The sequence below is a fragment of the Enoplosus armatus genome, chromosome 17 (assembly GCF_043641665.1).
Source record: "Enoplosus armatus isolate fEnoArm2 chromosome 17, fEnoArm2.hap1, whole genome shotgun sequence".
NCBI lineage: Eukaryota > Metazoa > Chordata > Actinopteri > Centrarchiformes > Enoplosidae > Enoplosus > Enoplosus armatus.
In genome coordinates, this window is record NC_092196.1 from 4650871 (window position 1) to 4677580 (window position 26710).

Consider the following 26710-nt stretch of genomic DNA (forward strand, 5'->3'; position numbering starts at 1 on the left):
CAGCTGCATGTTTCATCTCTGTAAAATAGATTCATCATCAGGGCTGTAGCTACCACTGTCGACACAGAGGTCACGTCCTCACTGTTTTTAGTGTATCATATTTTGTTATATTTGTATTATTGTGTGTGTGTGACTTTGAGGACATTGGTAACATTGGGGAGTTTTACATTCTGTAATTAAAAACAAAACGCACACATGGTGTTTCATAAGCAGACTCAGCAGTTTGATAAATTGGATTGCTTTCAAGTCAACAAAATAATACCTAGATAAATAATGGCTGTCTTTGTGTCCCTGGCAGCATGAAGAAAGCTTTGACACTTTGTTTAGACCTTCAGGTTGGGGAATGTAGAGAATATATAATCGGACAGTCAACTCAATAAATAAAAATATGATTAACGAAATGCAGATCTTTTTGGTTTGTGGTTTAAAAAAAAAAAAAAAAAAGAAAAGTGTGTATGTGAGGGTGGGGGCATCCTGCTGAGCTGGTGGTTAAGATGCAATGTGTCATTTCCTGTCTGTCTATACTGTCCAACAACAAAAAAAAAATCTTTAAAGGACCAGTTTGACATTTGGGGAAATGTGCTTCATTGTATATTCCAAAATGTGACGCAGGTCAGATGAGAAGATCGACACCACTCTCATGTCTGCACAGTGATGACGAAGCTGCAGCCTGTTTGCGTGGCTGAGCATAAAGACTTGAAAGGGGGAACCGATACAATGACCTCAGTTGATCTACTTCTAGCTTATACTGGGTTTCCTATTATTATTATTATTATTATTATTATTAGTAGTAGTAGTATTATCGATAGCATTGTTAATTTGTCTGTTAATGTTGAATTAAACTAATAAAATATTTCAAACGTGGAATGGCATGTGAGTGTGAGTCATTGCCAAATATTAAAGCTTGACAGGGTGACTGGAGGGCACTTCACGGTACTCGTTCTCCCAGCAGCAGTAGTGCCTTAGTCACGTGGTGGAGTCACGTGGTTTCAAGGAAGCTGCGATTTGTTTACCTATGTGTCATCCGCACACTGCGACACCGAGCATCCCTTTCACGCGTGATGAAGGCCGACACGCTCCGGTGATATGAACCCACTCTCGGCTCGGCGCCCGTGCCGATGATGTCCGTCTCCGCCGTCGTCCCCGCGTGATCGTCCGAGCATCACCATGGCATCCTCAAGTTACACCTGCATCCAAGACAGCGCCACAGGTTTGTCAAACACACCCCCCCCCCGCTTCTCTGTCGGGCTCCATGGCGCCGGTGTAGCCGTGCGTCTCTGACTCTCTCTGTCTCATGTCTGATCGCGGCTGTTCGCTTGCGTGTGCTGGCGCCGACATGACACGACGAGATTCATACCGGGTCTTGCAAGGAAATGCTTAGCGTCAACGTTAAATAGATTGGCCTGTCGCATCCCGTTTTACTTATTGAGCAGCTCCTAGTTAAAGCAACACCGTCGGACGCATCCCATTTGTTTAATGAATCCTATGCACAGGTGAATCAAAGCCTGAAGGGGCACACCGCCGATTTTGTTTGTCATGAGGAATCAAACGGTTGTGTAGTGTCCTGAGGCACTCCAGGGAGGAAAAAAAAATAACCCTGGTGATGTCATCACTCAAAGCCCAAGGTGAGGTCATCAAATGTTTTTTATTTTGAGATATTCAGTTAACTACAGTGTAAGATAAGGACAAGCAGGGAATTCTCACGCCTGAGAGGTTGGAACCAGCAAATGTTTGGCATGTTTGCTTAAAAAATGACTTAATCGATTCTCAAAATAGTTGTGATTGATATTCTACTGACTAACGAATCCATTATTCAACTAATTATTGCAGCTCTGAATGAAAGATGCTTTCCAGTTGCATTATAGGAAGCTTTTTTTTTTTTAAAGCTTGAGTCATAGTAGGGACTAAAAGTCATGACATCTCGGCCTCTTCTGCTTCCATTTTGACATTTTTGTCTCTTGTGAGTCCCCCAACTTTACAAAAGTGCAACGCTACATCTCATTTTATCACTGCCGACCGTGTTCAGGGTTCACCTCCCGTCCGAAACCACAGATCTCTTTGTAATTCCCAGAGAAGGACCGGCTCCTCTCCTCCGTGGCCAGCTATGGACCCCGGGACCTCCTTGGGGGTGGGAGCACCCGTCCCACTAGTCTGGTGGGCTCTGAGCAGAAGCAGCAGCAGCAGCATCAGCAGCAGCAGCAGGAGGAAGAGGAGGAGGAGGAGGCCCTGAGGAGGAAGCTCAAGTACTTCTTCATGAGCCCTTGTGACAAGTATCACGCCAAGGGACGCAAGCCTTTCAAACTGGGCCTGCAGCTGCTCAAAATCATCATTGTGACCGTGCAGGTGGGTGCAGCTTCAGTGCCACACAGATTACGTCAGGACGTGATGTAACAGCCCGCGTGTTTTATTCTATGCAGGTTCAGTCATAACTACTGTTCTGCAATTTCCTGACTGTTGAAGCTCATTTGCTTTGTCCCTGACTCTGCCTCTTAGTTGGTGCTGTTTGGACTGAGCAACCAGATGGTGGTGACCTTTAAAGAGGAAAACACGGCGGCATTCAAGCACCTTTTCCTGAAGGGTTACCGGGACAACGCTCCTCAGGCCGTGCACACGCAGAAGGAACTGTACAGCCACATCGGCTTTGCCATTGAGCAGGTAGCCTGATGATAACTCCAAGGAGTCAGTACAGTGTGCTTGATTGACCCGGAATTACAAAAAAAAACATGTTTTCTCTCTGACCTCTGGTCGTATCCTGCCATGCAGATAGTTTTGGGGTTTTATGTGCTTTTATTTTGAGATATCGTGTTTGTGGAAGTGAATGGAGTTTCATTTGTGGTGCTCAAAACATTGAAAAATGTCATTCAAAAAATTCTAATCTAAAAAAAAAAACAAAAACAACCCCCAAGCAACGCATTGAATTTTTAATCCCAGACCTCACCCTGAACACTTGCACTTGGTTCAGATGGACGTTTCAGAGTCAGTGTTTTGCATTTGAAAGGTTTTTCCACGTTGCAAAGAAGATATGATACCTGTGATGGACAAGCTGCTGTTAATATGCCTCACGTTGAGCTGTAATTCCCTGCTCCACTTCTCCACTTTCCCCTTCAGTACCTGGCTCTGCCTCAGATCTCACTGGGACGGTATGCGTACGTGTTGGGCGTCGGCGTGAACGGCAGTGCGCTCTCCCTCTGCCAGAGGTACTACAGGAAGGGCACCATCGACCCCGTCAACGACACCTTTGACATCGATCCCCATGTTGTCACCGGTAGGATGACGTTTATCTTTCTGTGTTTTTCTTCATTGAATTTGTCCCTGGGTATTGGACATTAAAACCGGCAGCCTTGTTATTCATTCAGTTCCGGTAAATGACTGTGTCGGTGAGTCACTGTGCTGCTGCTCCACATGTCAAGAGGTGCCCTGCGACTGTGACCTACTTTCAAAGGCTTGAAATAGTTTCCATCGCCAAAAACACCACAAAAGCTTTTTTTTTTTCCCCTCTCCATGTACTTTAGTAGCAGCGCAGTATGTCTCTGCCTTGGGAAAAGAGTTATTTGCATGCATCTGCTGATTTGGCAGACATGACTTTTGGCAATGCGTTATAAAAAATAAAGCCAGGCAAATAAAAATGGTTGTTAGGCTCCATGGGGCACGATCCTGCATTAAAATACTTTGAGGAAGTGTAGGGCTATGGTTTGTGCGTCCCGTGTTGTGGAAAAAGATGGTTTTGTATGGGTTTTAACCATGTAACTTCCCCATGTGATATATTTTAGTTCCTGTAATGCTATTTTCTGATTTTCTTCCCCCAGACTGCATTGGAGTGAATCCACTGACTTATAGTTCTGCTCCGGGCAACAGTGACTACAAGAATGTCACTCTGAAGTTTTACAAGTTAGATGCTATTATGATTGTTTATTTTAACATTTCAAATAAGAAAAGTGTTCTATTTTCATATTGACTTCTCATATCTCATATCATATACATTTGTCTCCAGGCTGATCAACGTAACTATTGACTTCCAGCTGAAGGCCATCAACATTCAGACCATTATAAACAATGAAATCCCTGACTGCTACACCTTTGCTATCACGGTGAGCTACCTCTTCTGTTGTTTCTGTTCAAATGAGCACAGTCCAGTACAGTAAATCATCCGAGTGGCATATTCACCCTGGGTCTTGTTTGCTCTCAGATCGTCATGGATAACAGGGCGCACAGCGGCAAAGTTAAGATCCGTCTACAGAACCAGGCCTCCATAAAGGAGTGTAAAGACCCCAACGTGTCCGGACACGGTGAGTGACTGGAGGTGGATGAGCTGCGATGGACACGTGACTTGTGGAGATATTCACTCATCTGACTCTTTGATATCTTACCTCTCGCTTGGCTCCTCTCCTGCCAGCGGAGAGCTATGCGCGGGAGTTCTTTGACGTGCTGGTGGCGTTCGTCTGCCTGCTGTCCCTGCTGCTGTGCGGGCGCTCCATCCTCCGAGGCATCCTCCTGCAGCACGTAAGACAGCGGACCAAACATTTATGCATTTATGCTGTGACAGTAACATTTCCACGCCGTACCCTTCTCCTTTCTAAATTCAGTCTGATGATATATTTTGATGGTGCTCCGTGAAGTCTGAGGGCTTTTTTCATCTCGAGTTCACTACGCACACAGACTAAACTAACATATGAATTAGTGATTACATTTTGATGTCAACTTAAACACAGCTCCTCATGTTATCTTCCATCGGCCCCTAACCAGGAGTACGTGCAGTTCTTCAAACACAAGCTTGGCCGCAGTGTGTGCTGGGGAGACAGAATGGAGTTCATCAACGGCTGGTATCTTCTGCTCATCGTCAGCGACATGTTCACCATCATCGGCAGCTTCATCAAAATCGGGATCGAGTCCAAGGTGATAGTTGCTAGAAACATGGTCGCCTCCAGCTGAAGTGTGATATGGACTGTTTGTTTCTGATAAATAATTAATGACGCCGCTGTTGTTGATGCAGACCTTGTCCTCATATGACATGTGCGGAATCCTACTGGGGACCTCCACTCTGCTGGTGTGGGTGGGAGTCATCCGCTACCTCAGCTTCTTTCAGAAATACAACGTAGGTGAAATACACACACACACACACACACACACACACAAATTAAGATAGTCTTTCTTTGAAGGGTAAATACATTTTGGTTATTCCCTCTCTCTCTCTCTTCATCTCACAGATCTTGATTGTGACTCTAAGAGCTGCTTTTCCTAATGTCATCCGCTTCTGCTGCTGTGCAGCTGCCATTTATTTGGGATATTGCTTCTGTGGATGGATTGTGCTGGGGCCCTATCATGCCAAGGTACGGTGCACACACACTCTGCAGGAATGAGCAGGCATGAGTCATTCAGACCACAATTACATGTCAGAACAGGCTAATTTTCATAAAATGCCCTCCAGCACATCATCTTTGTAGCTATGTATAATTAATGAGAGAAGAAAATTGGCATTTATTAAACATGAATCATGACAACATTCTGTGGATAAATAGTTTTTGCCTGCAATGTCGGCGCACTGTGCTCTGCCATAAATCAAACAACCTCACAAATAGCAAGTAATGAAACTTCACGTGCAAAAAATTAGACCATAAAAGATTTTAATTGAAAAGGGGCAATTAGGGCTTAATCAAAATATTATCGAAATCGCAATATGTCCAAGTGCAATATCCAAATCTCAGGAGCTGCAATTTTTTGAGAAAGATAAAATGTGTTTTCCAACGTGCCATTATAAATGAAGCGTTGTGGTGCCATAGAGATGCCCTGGCCTACAAATCATATTCTCCAAATGTAAGGGAACAGACCCAGCAAAAACCATCAGCAAATCATTTTTTTTTCAGTGAAAATGAAATTCCCAAATTCCCCCAAATATCTGTCAGAATAATCGCAACATGATATTTTTTTTAGCCCTATCGTCCAGCGCAATAAAACAAATCCATGCCATTACAAAAATATTTCACAAAGAGCCACCCTAAAACCGGCAGTGAAAAGCCTAGATACGAATTAAAGGGGTACTCTGGTGATTTAGTGTTGCATTTCCATTAAGTCGGGTGACTCCCGAGAGAATAGCCAAGCCATTCCCAGAATGTCCAACTATTCCTATAACATGCTGAAAAAGCATCTCGGTGTCATTTCCTCGTATTAGGTACTGCATTAATATTGCTTGCCTTAATTTGCACTATGTGTGTGTTGTGACTTCCCCCCGTGTGTACAGTTTCGCTCCCTGTCCATGGTGTCCGAGTGCCTGTTCTCTCTGATCAACGGCGACGACATGTTTGTGACGTTCGCCGAGATGGAGCAAAGCGGCACACTGGTGTGGATCTTCAGCCAGGTCTACCTGTACAGCTTCATATCCCTCTTCATCTACATGGTGCTGTCCCTCTTCATTGCACTCATCACCGGAGCCTACGACACCATTATGGTATGCTTTCATGTAGTTACTGTGTTATTTTTTAGCCATGCCAGTGGCCATCATCAGTTCAGATGTTTCCGAATGACTTTCCCGTCAGACTCAGCTAACATGCTAAACTAAGATGGTGAACGTGGTAAACCTGCAGCATTGTCATGTTTGCGTTTCCATTGAGCTCAAAGCACCAGTTTGTGGAGCCGCTAGCATGGCATGCACATAATCAGTCTTGTTAAACTGTAAAAATAAACTGTGCTTTTTGTTTTGGTCATTAGAAAAAAAAAAAGAAGGACGGCAGGTGAAGCCATGGAAATTTAAAATGAACCATAACGTGTTGATGGAAACTTTGAAAAGGCCTGCACGAGGGTCCTTTTTAGAATATCAAAACATTGTTTAATTTTTAAAAGTTGAAGTCCAGCTACAGTATATTAGATTTAGAAAGAGTGCCGGTATAAAGACGGGCTGTTGATGCACGTAGGTTCTTTTTTTCAACTTCAAATCCACACAGTTGCCAAGGACTCGGACTTGGATATTTTATGTGGCATGCAGTATAGCACTTGTCATCAAATTCTTCTTTTTGTAATTCCCTTCCAAAGAGCCTGTATGATAAGGGGACAATCCGTACACTGTTTTCTGTTCAAATTAAACTCAGTACAGAAACACGATTGTGAATAAGATTAATATGCGGAGAACCTTCAGCTGTACGTTTTCTTCCTACAGGCCCAAACACAGGAGCAGGTACGCGTCAGCGATCTGCACACGTTCATAGCAGCGTGCACGGACACGCCCAGCTCTGGCAAGTTCCGCGGGCCCGAAGGGTCATCGTGCTCCTTCCTCTGCTGCTGTGACTGGTGAGGAGGAGGAGGAAGAGGAGGAGGAGGAGGAGGAGGAAGAGGAAGTGGATGCACAGTGGGCGTAAGCAGTGTATAAGTACGTGTGAGTGAAAGGGCAAGGGAGTTTTTGTTTTTTTCTCTCTCTTTTTAAAGCACTATATTTCCACTCCAGTGACAGCTGAGTGCAATTGCGCTCCTTTTTGCAGATACCCAGCAGGCACGGTAAATGCCTTGAGGGTGAACAGACTGACCTTGGACCACGTCGTCCTCTGTTGTCCGTGTTTGAATTTTGCATTTAAATTTGTGCTGGAACGGTAGAAGGCACCGCACAGACCCAATTACCTGCTTCGGCTTTTGTACTGTATGAATAATTTATCGCCTCTTCTTGAAATGTCGGTTTGTTAGGGCTTTGATGACTTAGACGTATAATGCCAGTAAACACATTCACTGCTGTAGACTGGACTCAGGGTCCGCTAAGCAAAATGGCTGCAAATTTTCACTTGAATGATCCACAATGTACAGGGCTTTTATTATCATATTATTCTCCACATGGCTACCAAGGTGACTGGATTTTTGCACCTCTTGATTATGTAAATATATGTATGTCCTCTGGCTCTTCATAGCAGAGGTGGAATAGACACAAGAGGCAGGCAAGCTGAAAAACGATCATTAACTGCTGTATGTAAGCATTCGCTTCTGCAACAGTTTCAGTCGAGGCTGTTCCTTCACTCCCGTTTTCATTCCTCGCCCCTCGTCACCTTTGTTCACGTCCCCCTCTGGCTGGAGGGAGATGATGGCTTCATGAGGAAGGACGAGCCCTGCAGTCAACCAGTTAGGCATCAATATGTATGAACCGTTCCTGCTCTAAAGAGAGGTGATTGGGCGGGCTAATGCACCGCGAGATGGAGCCTCTCTACTGTTTGGTTTAAAGTGCTCCATTCAAGGCTGTAAAATAATATTCTTATAGAAAATCAGGATTCAAACAAAGCCAAGTGATGCTGGAAGAGAGGCGTGTCGTACTATGAATTTTTAGGAGCTGCACATTGTGCTAAACTATGCTGCCTTACAAAGGCGGAGAGCAGGAACTACAGAAACGATGAGGCCTGAAGTTATCAAAGAATAAGCAACTAACTGAAGGTTAAGGCAAAAAGACGAGACTGTCTGATGTCAGTAGGGAGGTTGTTCCAGAGGATAGGAAAAGGCCCTGCAGCCAGCTGACTTGTTTTTAACTCCATGGACAGACAGGAGCCAGACATGGATAGGGAGCCAATGAAGGGAAGCTAAAGTTGGTGAAATATGGTCATATTTTCTAGTTTTAGTTAAGATTCTAGCCTTGGGGTTTGGTTTTATGCTGATTTGTTGCCCCCCCCCCCCCCAAAAAAAAGTACACATTTCTACAGTATAATAATTTTTTTGTGGTAAGACGTCAAAACGTCAGACGCCTGTCTTAAGTCCATTTTGACCAAGTATGTAGTTACTGTGTTTTGTAGGGTAGTATGTATGCAGCTTAGGGAGCTGTGTCTGTATTTGATATAATGTGTCAGACTAGGACACTGTCAGTGCACTGTCATAGAAGCCATGTGCGAAAGGCTAATAGCTCATTTTCTTTCATCTGTGAGCGAGCTAGGACATCTCTACAAAATAACAGCAGTTATATTATAATATTGGGAATATCGCTCATATTATAGAAACTTGATGTCATTCCAGCAGGCTGCGTGGAGGCATATGAAGGTCACTGTTCAATGGAAGAGGGATGTTCACTGCACAAAATGTGTTTCAGGACTAAAGGGCAACATTTGTTTTTTTTTATTGCTCACTTGTGCTAACTTAAATTAATGAATATGCTAATGTAATTGTTTACAATCACAACATGTGTTTTCTTTTAATGAATGTTTATTTACACTTGTTTATTTGCACTTAATGAAGACTGATGTACAGCTTCATTTGATTTTAATGTGTCACGTGGGAACCGTATAGCACAATGGAGCCAGGCACTGTAATGTAATGCATCTGTTAGTGTTCTCCTGACACTTCTGGGAAGTCTTTTTAACGCCACTTTGATTTAATGGCAAGAGTGTTGTCGTTCACCACACTTGTTTCCTCATATTTTGTATGCTGTCTTAATTCTTTTTACCTCGTTCCTAGAAGAAGCTAGTAATAGCTAAAAGGTCAGTTTGTGTATAGGAGGAACTTGTACAGGTTTTTAATCCTCATTTGTAATGAATCTTTTATGTGAAGATGCTGCGTTCTGAATGAAAGTACATGTCGGCAAAATAAACTGGAAAGACTGAATTGAGTCAAGATTGTTGAAATAAGCAAACCCAGGCCAGTGTTAAGGTATCAAGGGTTTTTATATGTTTTCTGTCCCACAGCGTCACAGCTTTGATAGCCAGCTGCTCAATTTCTTGCAATGTTCAATTATCTACAATATTATCAATCATAATCTTATCATATCATAAGCATCAGGCTTATGAAATCCACTAATTTGTTTGGATATAATACAAAGCTTGGATTGCATGAAGCTGAGGAGCCCCGAGCGTGTTGTGGTAGTCTGGCACCACTAGAGGGAGAGAGCAGGCTCTGTCTGCAGCCACCAACCAACCAATCCCAGGAAATCAATACAACCCAGAAGCAGCTAAAACACAGGTACTCTGAGGAAAGGAGGGGTTTGTTGCCTTCATTAAAGATAAAAAAAAAAATGCTGAGAGTACAAGTAAAGTACTTAACCTTCAGTCTACCATTATCACAAACCACCTCTCAACACAAGGTAAATGGAAGGAGAGTCAGGGTCAGGCTGTGCCAGCCAAAGAAAACACGCTGAAGATGCAAATGGACAAAAATGAGAGAGCACATGGGACGGACAAAGATCAAGGCAGATGTGTGCGCACTCACTCCTCTTAGTGAGGGGGAGTGGTATGGCTGTCCAATATCCTTAGTACCTGCATGCATTATTTACTCAAGGATGCTACCAGGGCTGAGACAAAGCACTTAGAATCAGACTGACAGGAAGTGGCCGGCCTGCTCTGAACATTATCAGGTTTCAGGGTAAAGCTGATTAAATAGCCCCATAAAGAAAAACAAACAGGAGGGTGCAGCCGGTTTCCCATCCTAGTCAACTTCATTCCCATGGCAACGCAGAAATACATCCTTGATTAAATGACTTGAATAAAAAAACCCCAGCAGGAATCTGAATCCCAAGGACACAGGTTACAGGGTTCTTGATCTGGATTTGCATTGAGCTCATCGTCATAATCTGTGTAGAATATATACAGTATATGTATACTGTGCCTGGCCCACACACTGCAGGAGAACATGTCCGATATATATGATAACGGTCCATTAATGAGGTTCGCTCAGGCTCCTCTGTGTTGCCTGCAGCACCTTTCTTCTTCACGTGTTGCCTCTCAGCGAGCGCGGTAGCATCATGCACGTCAATGATATGCTGTGCTGGCACGTTGTGCTCTTTAGGGAGTCCATGCTGTGCTCAGAGAGCAGCAGCTGCACCGGCGTGTGCTAACCTGTATCTGCCTGGTATTCACACACACACACACACACACACACACACACACACACACACACACACACACCAGTTGTAAGGTACCAATATTCCTGTTATTAGAGTGTGAAGTGCTATGCATGGTAATACTTCTCATGCATTTTGAGGCCACTTATTATTAAGATTAATGAATATCTCTATAAAAAGATGGCGGCTGTGTGTGATGTGATGGGTGTGTCTCTCGGTGCCAGCTGCTTTCTTGTGTGGCTTGGCTGACTAGCAGGAGATTCAGACCTCTGTACAATCTGACTGTACATGCTGGAATACATGGAGCACTGTGAGAGCGTGCCTGTATCTGCCGCTGTTTCAGTAACTCCTGTGTTGTCTAAGAGTTTGTCAGAGGTAGCAGACCCCAGACTGGAGGCCAGGTTTTTTGGGGCTTGACTGAGCGCCAGCCCTTTTGTGCTGTGGCTGCCCCAGCTGGACCGTGGGCCGGGGGGAAAAAACAATGAGATAAATAACACGGGAACTGTGCAGCGGGGTACACAGCCCTGCCCCTTCCTGTCTCCGCTGCCGCACAACACTGCCTGTGTGGAAAAAAAAAAAACACCTTCCTCCCTTTGTTGCGCCTGGTTGACCATGCCAATACGTCCATCAGCATCAAGCCAGCAGGCACTGAACCCCCCGGAGTCCCCACCCTCTTCCTAGCCTCCTTCCATGCCTTTCATATATTTGCACACACACCTGCACGCTGATCATGCGTTCGCACAATGAAATCCACACACAGCTACAGTATGTGGGTGTTACTTTCAACTACATTCAGTCTGATCAGCTATTTGAATAACTTGATTAATCCTGCAGGTATTTCTGTGGGTATGACTTGACCTTCAGTTATGATTCGACAGCAAGACAAGTGAGCAGATAACGCTGAGCAACAATAAGCTGACGGGCTGATCCTCGTCAGAGGAGCACAAACAAAACTTCCTCTGGAAATCTGACAGAGGACGATGAAGAGAGACCGAGAGATAGCATGTGTTTTTTTTGCAATCAGGTGCATGTGTAGTGTGTTTTTGGTGTTTACACCTCAAACAAGCAACACGGGGCCAAAATCTCCCCTCTCCAGCACTTGGAAAGAGAAGAGTGCACCACAGGCTCGACTTGAAAAGAAGCTCATCCAGAACAGACCAGTACACAAAAGCCTGGCTCATGTAGACGGGGGCAGGCGGCTGCCGGGAGCTGAGCAGCAGCAGCAGCGCAGCAGACAGACAGACAGACAGACAGGCAGACAGGCGGCATGCCCACCCAGACTCTCTCTGATGAAAAGCCCCATTCTGATGAGGAGCACGGCACGCAGAAACAAAAGCTCGTAAGCCATGAAACAACGCCCTTCGGTGTCTGACTGCGACTGAGAGAAAACACACTGTATCTGCCGCTCCTTGCTGTCTTAAACGTCTTGCGGATGAGCTCACCCTTTTCAATTAGTGTCTTCCAATTTCAGCTCTGTGAACTCGCAGGCAGGTGCACATGTTAAGCTGCATCACTCTTGACCATCTAGTTGCTTGTTGCTTGCAGGGAATTTGACTTTTAAGACAAAGGGAAAAAAAATGCGCATGGCCTTCAATTTTATGCACATATTAGTAGCAGGATTTCCCCCTAATTTGGAATTTATTTAATGAATTTGTTCTGGTCAGAACGACATTAATATAATCTAAATTACAATTTTAGAATCAACAGGTCTGAAATGTTAAAATTCTCGATGCAACAGTCGCATTGAAGGCAGACAATGCAGGCAACTTGATGCATGTGGGGCAGCAGTAATGCACCGTTAAAGCGTGTGTGTGTGTGTGTGTGTGTGTGTGTGAGTGTGTGTGAGTGTGTGTGCAGTGGGGCATGGAAAAGGGAAGAAAGGGGTTTGAAGAGGACAGAAAGGGGGTGCAGGGGCCTAAGAGGGAGAGGGAGGGCAACAGACGACCGGGAGGAACTTGGGCAAGAGAGAAGGGTGACTTGCAAGAGGTGACATCATCCTTCATTTGAATAATCCCCCAGACCGAGAGATGATTGGCTGCGCTTAGAGAAAGCAGAGTTCCCCTGCTATTCGCTATTCATCCCTTTCAATTTCAGCATGGCGCGCTGTCGTGGTGAATGCTGCCTTCAAGGACTCGTAGTAACCTCCAATTTTTGAAGTCTCAAGTTGTAAAGAATGGTTTTAATAATTCTGAAAGGAAACAAATGTACTTTGATAGCTGTAATGTCATTTATAGTGATCAAGAAGAGCTATTCTGTGCCACTGTGTACATCTGGGAGAAGACTATGGTACAATGTATTTTTGTTTTTTACAAGAAGGCAGTGACACCCAAAATTAAACTAAACAAATAAAAATAAAGTTCACTGACGTGTTCTCTGTTTTTTCTTTTCATGTGGTGGGTGTTGCGACACCAGACATAATATGCCAAACAACCAATTCACACTCCATTTATTTAGTTTCCAGTGAACAGGTTGGTAGTGCAAAGAAAGGGAGCAGAACACCACCTTAATCAACAGGCAAATTATAGCAGTGTTTGCCCATTTGACTGTACTAACAACATTTGTTTTGTCCTCTGTTGAAATGTGTTTACTTTTCAATCTTGTCACACCCACGACTGATCAGCTCGGCAGGGTGGATCCCGACTCCATACAAAGACAACTCTAATGGTGGAAATGAAGAGTGTGACTGATTACATTATTTCATAAGAGCTGCATCCCATTTAGAATTAAACCTGCTATGGATCCCCAAGGAACTGAGGGTCCCCTGTGAACTCTGGGTGGAGCTTTGTAAAGTTGACTGCTCCCAGCCAAGAAATATTCTGGCGTAAAACAGCTATGCGTTGTTTATTTCACTTCAGTTCTTGAATGGATTCGACAAATGAGGTGCTGGTAGGTGGCTTATGTTACCTTTGGAGAGAGCCAGGCTAGCTGTCTCCCCCCGTTTCCAGTCTGTATGCTAGGCTAAGCTAACCGGCAAAAGGCTGCAGCTTCATGTTTAGATTAAGGTTACCTTACAGATATGACAATGGTGTCAATCTTCTCATCTAGAGAAGCGTTAAAAAGTGAATAGGCATATTTTCCCAAAATGTCAAGACTTTACATTATTAAGCAAGTATAAAATAATTTTCAACTTAGATCATTGATTAGATTCATTGATAAATTAACTATTAACTGTTAGTTTCATCTCTACAACTGACACACAAAAAATCGGAGGGTTTTTGGGCCCCACTTTGGGGGCCTGTTTTTTGTACACATTGACTCATTAATGTTCGGTTTTTGCTGCTACCACAGTTCAATATGATCACTCTTTCAAATATGTAGTAGACCTTTCATTGTCCCGACATTTCCAACAGCACCTGAAGGCAGCGGCAGCCCTGTCCTCTCCTCCGCCTGTCCATCCATCCGTTCACCGGTCTACTATCGTGTGTGTGTGTGTGTGTGTGTGTGTGTGTGTGTGAGTGGACTGAAGCGTCATTCTCCTCCTTTCTTCCTTTCAGTGAACGCGCATCACTTGTGAAAAGCGGCGCTCGAGACCCACAAGTTCCTTGTCCGTCGACTCGGCTCGACTCGCTCTCCCGCGATATTCTTCCCTTGTTTCCCGGTTTCATTTTTATCCACATCCTCGCTTTTTTTTTCTCTCTGACTCGAGGATTCAGTCGGGGTGCGCACGGGCTCACACAGGGCGTAGCTGGAGAGGATTTTGCTAGCTCGCCGCTGCACTGTCTGGTAAGGGCGAGATTGTTTTAGCTTTAGCTAGCATGCTAACGTCAGTTTGTAACTATCAGATACTGCCTGGCTAATTAACGTCCGCCAAACCAGACTCTTGAGAATTAACGTCATGTCTGTCGTCCGTTACTGATGTTGGAGTCTCAGTTGTACTTACCGTGTTATTACTTGTGCTTCCTCATTTTAACACTAAACAATGCATCGGAATTACGGCGGCTCTTTGTGTGAATGAATATTTCTGTTAAATGCGCAGCTGAAAGCGTCTAAAAGGTTTAGTTTTAGTGTCACCTCGTGTTTTTGGCGATGGGCCGCTCTGTTTCAGATTCAGTTTGATTCCTGTTGAAAGGCGTTGATGGGGCGGTGGCAGCCTGCGTGGTAGCTGGAAGTGCTCCACAGACGTGTTAGGCTAACCTAAAACAGATAAATAGCTTTAAATGTGTGCTCTTTTTCATTTGCAGAATGTTTCTTCTCTTTGTGTGGCCGTTTTGTCTGCCTTTTCTCTCCCTTAACTTTCTTTTTTCCATTTTCTCCCCTCCTTCTCCATCCTCCATCGAGGATGCCCATTGTTCTGTGATGGGCCAAGTGGTGTGAGTGCTGAGAAATGTCTCAGTCGCCTGGGGGGGGGGGCAAATTTAGCGCTAATAATGTTGCAGATGCCCACTCAGTTTTCATGTCAACTAAACAGAACAGAACAACTTAGGGGCATTTGTGGCATGTTAAAGCAGTCATTTCCTCAGAGCTCGGAGGGAGTTGTGCGGAAAGCTGAAATATCTCAGAGAGGGTTGTGCACAGACTCAAGCTGGCATGAAATCAGGGGTGATTAATGTCACCCCCAGAAGTGATCGGCTATTGTGGTACGATAGTTGAGGCTGGAGGGGCCCGTGGCTGCTCCTTTACTGACTCTTTTTTTTTTTTTTTTTTTTGGTGAGTGAGTGCAACAAGACAGATTAGACTCCCCTCTGTAGAACAATGGGGAGGAGAAAACACTGCCAGCTCCCAAAGCCTGGCCAAGAGCATTTAATAAACTGCAAACATGCAAGCATTGAAAATCTTTATCCTTTGCCCACAGCTCTGTTCTCCTCCCCTGAGGTGGCGCAGACAGCGACATAAATTGTCTCAATCTTTGTGGCCACGGTGGGCATTGGCCGGTCAATAATGTGTGGCCATCTACCATGAGGTATTGATGTCATCCTGAGTAAATGGCATCCCAGGGCGACTAATATGAGCACTTTTAGGGCTCGGCCACGAAGGGCTTGGAGATTCTCCAGGACTCTGAAGTCAGAGGTGGGCTAAGCCATCAGCTAGTCCGCCTCCCCCCCCTCTGTGCATGGATGAGAGAATGGCTGACTCACAGTGTTGGTGGATGAGGCAGGCAAATGGAGGACAGACAGGCGGCCTAATGCAATCATGTGAAATTAAATTTAGCTGCCATTAAAAACCACACTCTGTTTTTATGAAGTTATTTAAGATGGTCTTAAAAAGATTATTGGCTGGGCTGGAGGATGTGGATTACTGCGCTGCCAGAGGCGTTTTGTGTGAGGAGAGGATTTGTCATAAACTATACTTGAATAAATGAAGCTGATTATTTCAATTGTGAGGAAATAAAAAAGATTGGAAAAAATTGGGCACAATAATGTCAGTTGAGTGGTCTATAGTTACATCTTTTCTTTGCGGTTGTTGGTGTGTTTTTAATAGGATGTATCACTGTGTCCCCCGTCACGAGCAGATCTGTGCTCTGTTGGACGAGCCAGAATCAAGGGTGTGAGTGTCCACAGTGTTAGCTACCCATTGCAATAAGAAGGAGAGCGCACCGCCGTCTGAAACAATCCTCCATACAGAGGATTAAAAATTTAAAAAAACTGTAGCTACTAATGCTGAAATGGTGATTAAGTAAATCAATGTGTGGCGTGACAAACTATTAAATATTTGTAATTTTGATACAAATTAATAATCATTTACATAGTAGATTGTAATTAATGATGTTCAAAGTAATAATATCTAATATGTTAAAAATGCCAAACATTCACTGGTTCCAGCTTACAAAATGTTCTGCTTTTCTTTGTCTTACATGATAGAAAACTGAATAGCTTTGGATTTTGGACTGTTGGTGGGATAAAACATGCAATTTGAGTATACCACCTCGGATTCTGGGAAGTTATAATGGGCATTTTTCACTAGTTTCTGACATTTAATAGACCTTAATTAATTAAGAAAATGGCAGATTAATAGATGACAAAAAAAAGTGTTGGGTGGCCACTAAATTCAATTATTTGATAATGATGATGACAATCCTTAGTTGCATTTCTAACATTTACCCAGGAATAAGAGCCACTATAAGACCTGCCACTGTGCCTCTTCTGTTGAAGAATATTATATTTTCACATAGAATGTCTTTCACAAGCTTGTATTTAAGGGCAATTTAAATTCTAATAACCTATTTTGACCCCATGCCACCGTCCTGAGAGGGGAGATGATTGTCCCTTTAATAGACCTGTGCGTCAGCTTGCCCGTAGCCTAAGGACTGATGTTGGGTGGGGGGGTGACTCTGAATGAAATCCCCCCCAGCTCTGAACTTCTCATTTGTGACAAGGGCAAGCCTGTGCTGCTGGTCATCAGGCTTTTTTCAGCCTGAACCCGTGACCCTCGCACTTCTTGGTGCCATTAAAAATGACCACCATCATCTCTAGCTCTGTTTTAATCCATGGCAACAGCAGCACAATAGTTTGTTGTTTAGAGATTATCAAAACACCAACAGAAATTGCATGTTTGGCTGAATTTCCGTCTCTGTTTTCTGGGCGATTGAGGCTTGAGGAAACTGCCACAGGCACAACATCAAATTTGTGCTGGGAAGATAAAGCAGAGATAAACTTTGCTGTCGTCTGTGCTCCCAGTCATGATAGCAGCCTTGGTCGTCACAGTTGTCAGGGCATGCAGTTGGCAACTGGCGGTGCGATTTTGAGGCTGTATTTGCCAGCAGCTGCGGTAATTTGCTGTGTTTGGACGCTCTGAATTCCTCTGGTGGGAGGATGGATAATGGACATGGTTCACAGCCCTGTTGCTAGGCTTCAGGACCAAATTTTACATGGCAGAATGTGTTAGCGGTGTGCGATTGTTTGGTGTAATGCAGCCTTGAAGATATTAGAAATGGGGCCAAAAATGGTGGTTGCTCCGTCAGCCATCAGGTTTGCTCTACCACCTGTGGCTCACAGATATCTTTGTCAACGGGTCCCTCTATACGTTGACATTGTTTGCTGCTCTGGCTCAGTGGCTGATGTGGTCAAGATTATGTCAGAGGCTACCCAGCCTGCCCTCACCATAGCCACGTGTGGAATGAAGCTGGTGCTGACAGAATGATAGACTCCCTTTACCATAGGCAGCTGTAGGAGCTGATTTATTTCTTTGTCATATCAATTTCTCCTGGTGACATTTGAAGCAGGCTGTGCCCTGTCTGTGTATTTGTTCGCTCCTATAAAGATATATCGTCAACCATCTGTGAAGTGTTAAATGTATGTCTTTTGTGGTAAAAGCTGAGTTTCTGGCAGTAGTAGGTAGATGTTGTGGTGTTTTGAGGCCAGTTGTGTGGTTTCTTCTTAGAAAGCTGTAGTTAGTAGGTGCTGATCTGGTCAACCATCCGACCTGTGTGCCGTCCCGCGAGGGATCAGATTCCATCTGGAACGTGCCTTGTTCCACTTCAAACAGGAGGACCTAATCCTCTTATGGACACAGTCATTCCACTTGGACTTTGCGTGCGTGTCAAACTCTCAAGAGAACGCCGGAGCCTCTCGGATGTGTCTCTGCCGTCCTGTCCAGATGCCTCGGTTCTGCCCTCTTCCTCCGTCTCTGTATCTGGTGTCATTGATCCAAGCCACCAGCTGGTCCTGGGCTGGCCTGATCTCATTTACCCCCAGAGAGGAGCTTGTTTGTGGGCAGACAGCCCATTATGGAGATGATCCAGCAGCTCTTCAAGTTACAAATTAGCTTTAGTTTCTGTGTTGCCTCTCTGTCGGGTTTTCTGTCTCTCTTCTTGTTGTTTCTTGCTTGCCCACAGTCTCTGTCCCTTTTTACCCCCCCTTTTTATTTTCCTCTGCTAAAACCCTGTCACTACTCTCTCTCTTATCTCCCTGGGGAGAGAGTTAACAGCATCAGAGGAGCCCATCTTACTAATGCACTTCCTCTGTCCGTCTCTGTCTCTTTCTCTGTCCTTCCCATCTGTGGAGCTGCTAGCCTGTTTCCCTGCTTCCTCCTGCGCGATCAATATCCACACAGTTGAGCTGTGCGCTGCCCTGCTGGTCGTCCCTGCAGGCGGTGGAGCTCAGCCAGGCTGCAGTAGGTCCCTCGCCGTTGGGGCCTTGTTTGTAGTCGGGCTCTGTCTCTGCCCTTATTGTTTTGGGGCTGATGGACCCTCTAGCCCTGCCTGCCCACAGTATTGTCTAGTTTCTGGGACATACTGATGCCTCTGTTACTGCTGGCTATCCCTCCCTTGTTCTTTCTTGTCTTTCTTGGGCTCCTGTCTGTCCCTCTCTCTCTCTGTCCCTGTAGCTGTGTCTGTGTACTGTTTGAGGACAGTCGAGGCCGACTGTACAAGATTAGCGTCTCTCTTTGTCCAGGGTTAACAAGCTCTGTCATGTGTTAATCTGCCCGTCCCCAGGGGGCCGAGTTTCTCCCAGCCTGGACGCACCATGGGAAGGACGGGGTTTGAGTGTTTGTATGTGTGCATCAGCTTGTTTGGTGTTTGTAAGAACGAGGGGGGTGGAGTGTGAACACGTACACAATGTGCAGCCCTGAACTGTGCCGGGCATTGGCATTCTCTACCATTTGCGGCACTCAGACTCGCCTTTTTGCTGATTTGTTGTATTGTTTTATTACAATGAGAAATGTGATTAACAAAGAGCTATGTTTTTATATAGTCTCAATACCTTAATTTCAGTAGTTTTCACCTGAGGACTTTATAAAAGAAGCTCCTAAGAGTCCTTAGGATTAGTGCCAGCCTTTCTGATCACATGTTTCTGTGATCCAGGTGTCTGTCACACAATCTGCTGCTCTTTCTCACACACGCCAGCAGCCGAGCAAACAAGGAGACAGAAAAAGACTTGTTCCTTCCTCTCAGCGGGGCCTTTGTTCTGCCTCAGTTTGTCTTATTGAGCAGTGCATTGACCCACTGGAAATCAATTGGTAGGAATGACAACCAGCAGGGGAGGAGACGGATGTGTTTGTTTGTTGTGGCTCTGCTCTGTGCAAGAGGTAGGTGTGGATAACTGATGGCATCGGAGGCCACATTTCTACGGCTTTATCTTTAAGTAACTTGTCGTATGAATCAAGAGAAAATGCGCAAAACTGTGATTGAACCCCATTATTTGTGTAATGATGACAAGGGCGTAATTTCTGCTGGGGATTGGGGTGGGCATGATAATGATTATTACCGTATGCTGCCAGCAATCAACAAGCAGCACAGAGTGGTGCAGCGAGTGCGTTTGCGCCTGGTTTTGCCTCCAAGGCTATGACTGTATGGAGCAACATTATATATCATAAATCACTCTCTATCAAGAAACTAAATACGATTTGAAGTAGGGTTAGTGCATTAACAAAACAGCAGAGACTTATATAGCATTGCTATTGTTTTTGTTATACCACCATTAAAAGCATAATAACCAATTTCATCATAATTTCTTATTTGCTAGATGTATTTAAATTTTAAATGTAACTAACTAAAAGTACAGATTAAATGTTATATGTTTTGTTTACCATAAAACCTGCAGAGAAAAGTATTTGGAGCAGCAGTGACGCACCATGAGGTTACAGAAAAGTTTTAAACAAAACAAAAGTTGCAACAATCACAGAAAAAGAAGAAGAATAAGACAGGGTTGCATAATTTGTCAGATTTCTCACATTTGCTCACAACTCATTTTGACAGAAGCCTACATTCTGCCCCCCCCCCTCGGTTGCCTCCTCACTCTCTCTCGCTCAGCCCTCCCACAGTCTGTGGGGAATGCCATGGAGAGCAGCAGGCTTTGTTTGGAGTTTATTTGTGTGCAGGACAGAGGCGGTTTCCTGACCTCAGGTCGGGGGTGTTTGGGGAATGTGTGAGCTGTGATTAGCATCAAGTAGATGGAGGCAGCAGCAGCACTCGTAACCCCCAGCTGGATTTAACTGGGTGTCATGCACCCCTCACCCGACTCCCACACATAACACCTATAATTTCTCTTGCTCCATCCTTATGCACATCCTCATCAGGCATGTGTTTGGTGATAATCAGCCTCTCGCCTCATGGATGGCTCTTAGAGGCTTCAGCGTCCTCCGGAGATCCGCAGCGAGCCGCAATGATGTGTGTTGAAGCTGAGGAAGAGGCGTGACATGCAGAGAAACCATCCTAAGTGTCACGAGAGAAAGAGTGGTTGCAGTGATGGTGGGTAGAAGTTGTGTTAGCTTTGAAGTGGTTTGCTGTGATGGTGGACCGCTGTTACATAACTCCCTTAAAAAGTTCTAATGAGGACGCTTTATTTATAGATGGGATGGCTTTATTTGACAGTGTAGTCTCATATAAATGTCCTCATTGACCGCGGAAACAACTTCATTTCTACTTTGCTCTACCTGCTCAAACAGTGTATGCCTGTGACTGATGGTAGCTGTTGCAGATGTTAGTCTGTTGCTGATGTTCTGCCAAGGTTTGGCTGAGAGTAAATGAAACATTCAGTGGTGGGGCGTTTTTGCTGTACATCTTTACTTTTGACTCAGTTCTCTAAGAAGATGGATCTCTCTCCCTCCCTGTCCCCTGTAGCACTCATGATGTGCGTTTGTGCCCACCTCCTACTTGCTGAAAAATTTCCCAGGTCCGAAACCCAAAGGTATTCACTTTACAATGATATAAAACAACGAAAAGCAGCAAATCCTCACATTGGAGAAACTGGAACCAGAGATTTTGTGGCATTTTTCCTTGAAAAGTAAATTAAATTATTAATCTGTTATCAAAATTGTTACGGATTAATTTTGTACTTATCAATTTATCTTATCTAATTTTTGATGATCAGGTTTACAATAATGTTTATTCTGTGGGTGGTACCATTTTGAATTTCACAGATTGATTTATAGTCTGGAAGCCATGGGCCTAATCAGCCCTAAATAGAGTGGAGAGTTGACTGAGACTGCTGTTGTGATTTAGAGTAGGTTGAATGGACAATCTCAGGCGCCATACCAGCATGTGGCCTCTTGAATCTGACATTCTCCCCCTTGCAAAGAGGAGGAGTGATGCACACACACACACACACACACACACACACACACACACACAAAAACATACTCACATTCCACCTTATTTTATAATTTTTTGTCACAGTCACAAGTAAAACTGCGTCAAATCTGAGGCCACTTGCACCAACCCACTTACCCATGTGCAGAGGCCGTAAGCAAGAAAGCTAAATTATTGAAGCAGTGCTTCTTAAATCTTGCAGAGCTCCTCCAAGAGACAAGTTTGGAGCTGTTGTACCAACTAAAAGGTTAGACTGATGTCCAATATATATGTATGTATGGATGGATATGTATGTAATGATATACATTAAGACAAAGTTGAAATGAAACTTAATATCATATTGTTTTGTTAATCATTTTCCAAATAAGGACTTTATAAATGGATAACAGGATATTATAATATGAATTTTCACATGAAGAAACTCTTTCATGGTTTGGTTGATTGAAATAAGGAAGAAACACTTCACCAGTGGCCACACTTTGTTGTCTTCCTGTATGAGACCAATATGTAAGTTTGAAATTTAAAGAACAGCTATTTGTCAGTCAAGCATTTTCCTGCTTCGACATTTGTGATTTAACATTCCGTGGTGTGCTTTGTAAATCTTACCCAAGCTGTGTCAGAGGAAAGAGGACGGTTTATTAGCAGTGTCAAAGAGCAAACACCGCAGCTCAGTGTCTTCTGTTTGCTGCTCATGGAGATAAAAGCTTGTCAATTACAGGGTCAGAGGCCACTGGATGCTCATTAAAAATGTCTTCAAAAAACCCGACCCGCTAACATCTTCTACCCTCACTGCCTATGTCTTTGCCCCTCTATCCTCTTACGAAGACATTAGTATCATCTTGAGTAATTCTATCAAGCTAGCGTGAGTTCATGTCAGCATCAGCAAAGGGTTACATTGGCCACAAAAGCTCACTTTCTTTTCGCATCTTTTCTGCCGTCTTCCCCACCCCCACCGCCACAGCGTCCTTCCCCCACAATCCCTCTCTTTGACTTCTATTTAGAGTAGGCCCCGGGGATAGAAGAAGGCTCACAGAATGCATATGTGTGTACACAGTTGTGTACTGTGAAAGCAGAGCCGACTTTCTACCACGGAGATTCATACATGGCCTTGGATGGTTGGTTGGCTAAAGTGAGGGAGTGAGCGGGGGCACTTTGATTTAGGCCTTTGTGTAGAGAAGGCGAAGAGTCTCTTGTTTCTAACCGACAGTGGTTGTGATTAGACGTGAGCACACACCACAACCCAAGAGCAGATTTGACATTAACTTAACATTTAGCTTTAACCCACACTGCAGCTTCTTAATTTTAATCTGCATAATGAATCACAGCTGCCCTTTGCACTGTTTTTTATAAGATTCAGAAATGTGGTATTTTTCTGTGAGCAGTTCTTTGAATGTAACCTGCTGTATTGTAAACATACAAAGGCATGTTTGGTGCATGTGCCCCCCCCCTGCACACACACAGTAGTAGATTGTACTTGATACAAAAAGGGGGTCAAAGTACCAGTTTTCTGTTTAAATATGCTGATGACCTGATTATTCAAGAACAGCATGTTTGTGTCTAGACAGTCGGAAAAGCTTAGATCCCTCAGTGGAGCTGGATGCCTTCCAGTTATTGACAGTATAGGCCCTAACACTGCTGTGTGTCTGGATACACACACAAGTGTGAGCACACACACATTTTGTTCATGTCCCAGTGTGGGTATTAGGAAGGGATGATGCCTAGAAGGATGATCTCACCTTGCAGAGCTGGCTTGCCCATCATTAGCTTTCTGCTTGAGGCCTATTAAGTGTAATAACAACAACAACAACAGAAATAAACTGTACGGCTTTTGCCAAAAAGCAAACTTAACAAAATGTCTTAAAATACAAAATACTTTTAATAATAAGGATAGAAAAACAAGAAAGGCACCTTGTATGGAATCAAAACTTTAAGTAATAAAAAATGTACAGTATGTATATACAGTATGTGTATATGTAAATGTATTCATAAGAATATAGATACACTTGTGAATTCAGTTAAAACAAGTCTGAAAAACAAAACAACATTAAAACTAGTAGAAACAAAGGCTGTTACATTAAGGCTAGTCTATAAAAGTGCATTTAAGTAAATGGACTAGACATAGCTGATGATCAGTCATGCGTATGCTGATTAATTATCATACGTATAACTTAAACAGTTGTGTGAGGATGGGGGGAAAATGAGTCCTTCACTGGTCTTTCCTGACCCTGTGCTTCGACCATTGCCTTTAGTGTTTGTGTGGCTTCGTACTTGTGTGGGTTTCCTTTGTTCTCAGTGACTGCATAGCTCATCATTGAGGCTTTCAGGGAATTTGGAGTGGGATGCTGCTTGGAAGCTGCAACCACATGACTTAGACACATTGTGAAGGCCAACAAACACATTTTTGCAAAGTCAACTACATTCAGGAGTTTACAGTGAAAAATCTGGCAAACCTAAAGGATACCAGCACGAGACTCCCACTCCACTTCCATACTACTCTGTTCTATCTGCAGCTATTGTTTTTAGCTGAATACTTAGGATAACAACGGCAGCCTGTTGAAGTTGTTTTCCTCCTACAGATCCTTTGTGTGCATTTGTGTGTCACTCAGGCCACAGGAGGTTCAAGACAGCTGACCGACTGCCTGGTCTGTGGTAGCTTGACCAGACATTCTCTTCAGATTAAGCGTTTTCATGTTGTAAACATTTCACACGGTGCACTGTTCCTAAATGTTTTTAAATGGACCTAATGTAGCAGACATAGCCATCTGTCTGGAATCTGCTGCTGGAAATGTGCACTAACTAAAAAAGGCATTATGTATCAGGTCATTGAATACATTTCGTCCCTTAAGGGTTGAAAATGCCAGCTTGTGTGTTACAGCCTAGGCTGTAGCCTTGGCGGGACCAAAGATGGTGTTAGAGAGGATTTCCGGGAGCCAATCTGGGTTTTCCGTTGGTTCTTGGAGGAAAGCCTAAGTATTAAGACAGTTGGATATAGGGTGAATTTTACCTTGGAAAAGATGCCATAGCTACAATTTACTCTGCCTTATACATTTTAGATGTATTCAGAATCAGAATCAGAAACTGTTTATTGCCAAGTAACATACATTACAAGGAATTTGCCGTGGTCTGAAGATGCTATTGTTTCGATAACAAATAAGTAGAATATAAAAGGTAAAATAAGAATAAAAATAAAAAATAAAAATAAGATAAATAACAAACAGTGCAGTGACCAGAATAAAGTAAAGTGTCCAGATAAAGTGTCCAGTAGGGGGTGGGTGCGTTAATGTAACGCAGGGGGGACAGGTAGAATACCATGGACCTAACACTGAATTGGTCCCCTCTGGTCGATCTTAATATTTAGTTTGAAGTAATGTAATCCCAATGTAGCATTATGTAAGGTAACGTATGGTAATGTAATCCTATTATAACCCCCTTGAGTGATATAACGCCACCATCAGCAGCTGTGGTTGAGGTGCCAATGAACCAGCCAAACATGTAATCCCCAGTTGCTTTAGTGAAGCTGCTTAGTTGTTAATGGAGAAAACTAGAGTTGTGCCACACAGCTCTATGGTCCAAATGTGTGTAATTGTATGAATGTGAAGTGGATTTCTCAGCACAATTGTCAATTGATAGGTAGAATAAAATGATTATTGAGGAATTTAACTGTAGCCAGTTCTTAGAAATCATGGTTCAGCTTTACAGTGTTTAGTAACATTACCATTTTAAGCAAACATTTTACAGCATCTGAATAGGCTAACTTAACTCTTGCCAAATATGTTCCCTTGTAGCAACAGCTCACTCAGTCTGCTTCAAAGTGAATTACTAATTATTAATGAAAACCTGCAATAGCATAAATGGGCTAAAGATGTTGGGAGTGCTGCAGTAATTAGGGGTGAAATTCAAGATAATGTAAAGCTGTTGCTACACATTGAAGAAGACAATGCAATAAAGAAACAATCATATGTAAGTCGAAAGCCTTTCAAATGCAAAAATGCATATAATGGTGGTCACAATAAGTAGGAAATTGGAAAGGAAGATGCTATAAGAATGGTACAATCATGAGAAATGTATGTGCAGGGTCACTGGGGCGTTAAGGGGTGAGTGCCAGTGTAGGAAATTCACTTTGGCAGCAGACCAACCATGAATTCATAACCGTCATTTCTGTTTATTCGGCTGCTGAAATAGTGAAAGTGCCTCGAAGTGTCTTAAATCCCCCCCCACCTCCAGTTTCTGTGAAGAGTAGATAAAAAGTGTGTTCCTGAAGTATGTTCCTACTCTGGTTGCTAGCCTGTTTATGCTTACCATTGACTGATGGTCCTAATGACGTAGGGCCGGGTGAGCGAGCAATAGAGCTAGGGAGAGAAGGGCAATCTCACAGCTGTCTGGAGACTTGCAGGAGAAAGAGAAATGTTCTTCTGGCTGTGGCTGTGCAATCAGGATTTATAACTCTCTCTCATACACATACGCACGCACACACACTAGCAGTGTAGGGTACTTTGGAGAGGCGCAATGAAATGAACAGCACGGCCAGATGCCTCAGTTTACTGTGGGAACAGAGTCTGAAGGAGAGAGGAGGGAATGGTGATTGAACATATTTCCTGGTTCACTGCTTGGTCGAATTAGGTCACAGTGTTGATAGCTATACAGGGTCTTAAGTCAAACAGTGGCGTGCTTATATTAGATTTTGGAGTACGAAGTGGGTGGAGTTTGACGTGTAAAAACTTAAATGCATTTATTCCCATGACAACATGTTAACTGAATAACTTCCTGTGACCTGTTATGGGCTGTAGCAGTATGGGAGACTAAGAATGAATAATTGACCATCATCAATTGTCCAATCTTAGCTTAGCAACCACACCTAGGCATGGAAGGCCTGTCAAACTTTGGCTTTATCCATGTAGCTTTTAGCACGGTATCATGTAGTCATCAAGTGCATATTTAAGACCCTTTTACAGGGTTGAGTT

At 43.7% G+C, this 26710-nt stretch overlaps 2 protein-coding genes across 2 annotated transcripts in view; both read left to right on the plus strand.

Moving 5' to 3' along the window:
* Positions 1 to 1068: 1068 nt before the first annotated feature.
* On the plus strand, positions 1069 to 7282 carry mcoln1b (mucolipin TRP cation channel 1b). Its single transcript, XM_070922580.1, has 14 exons — positions 1069 to 1210; positions 2072 to 2154; positions 2194 to 2343; positions 2494 to 2655; positions 3109 to 3265; positions 3807 to 3888; positions 3992 to 4088; positions 4187 to 4286; positions 4394 to 4500; positions 4744 to 4893; positions 4991 to 5092; positions 5205 to 5327; positions 6236 to 6442; positions 7148 to 7282. The coding sequence occupies exons 1-14, from the start codon at positions 1168 to 1170 to the stop codon at positions 7280 to 7282; spliced, it is 1698 nt and encodes a 565-aa protein (XP_070778681.1). The 5' UTR covers positions 1069 to 1167.
* Positions 7283 to 14384: 7102 nt separating this feature from the next.
* The window catches only part of prr36b (proline rich 36b), a 28982-nt gene continuing 16656 nt past the window's right edge, over positions 14385 to 26710 (plus strand). The window contains exon 1 of the mRNA XM_070923830.1: positions 14385 to 14506. The gene's annotated coding sequence lies outside the window, so the exon portion shown is untranslated. The remainder of the gene's footprint in view (positions 14507 to 26710) is intronic.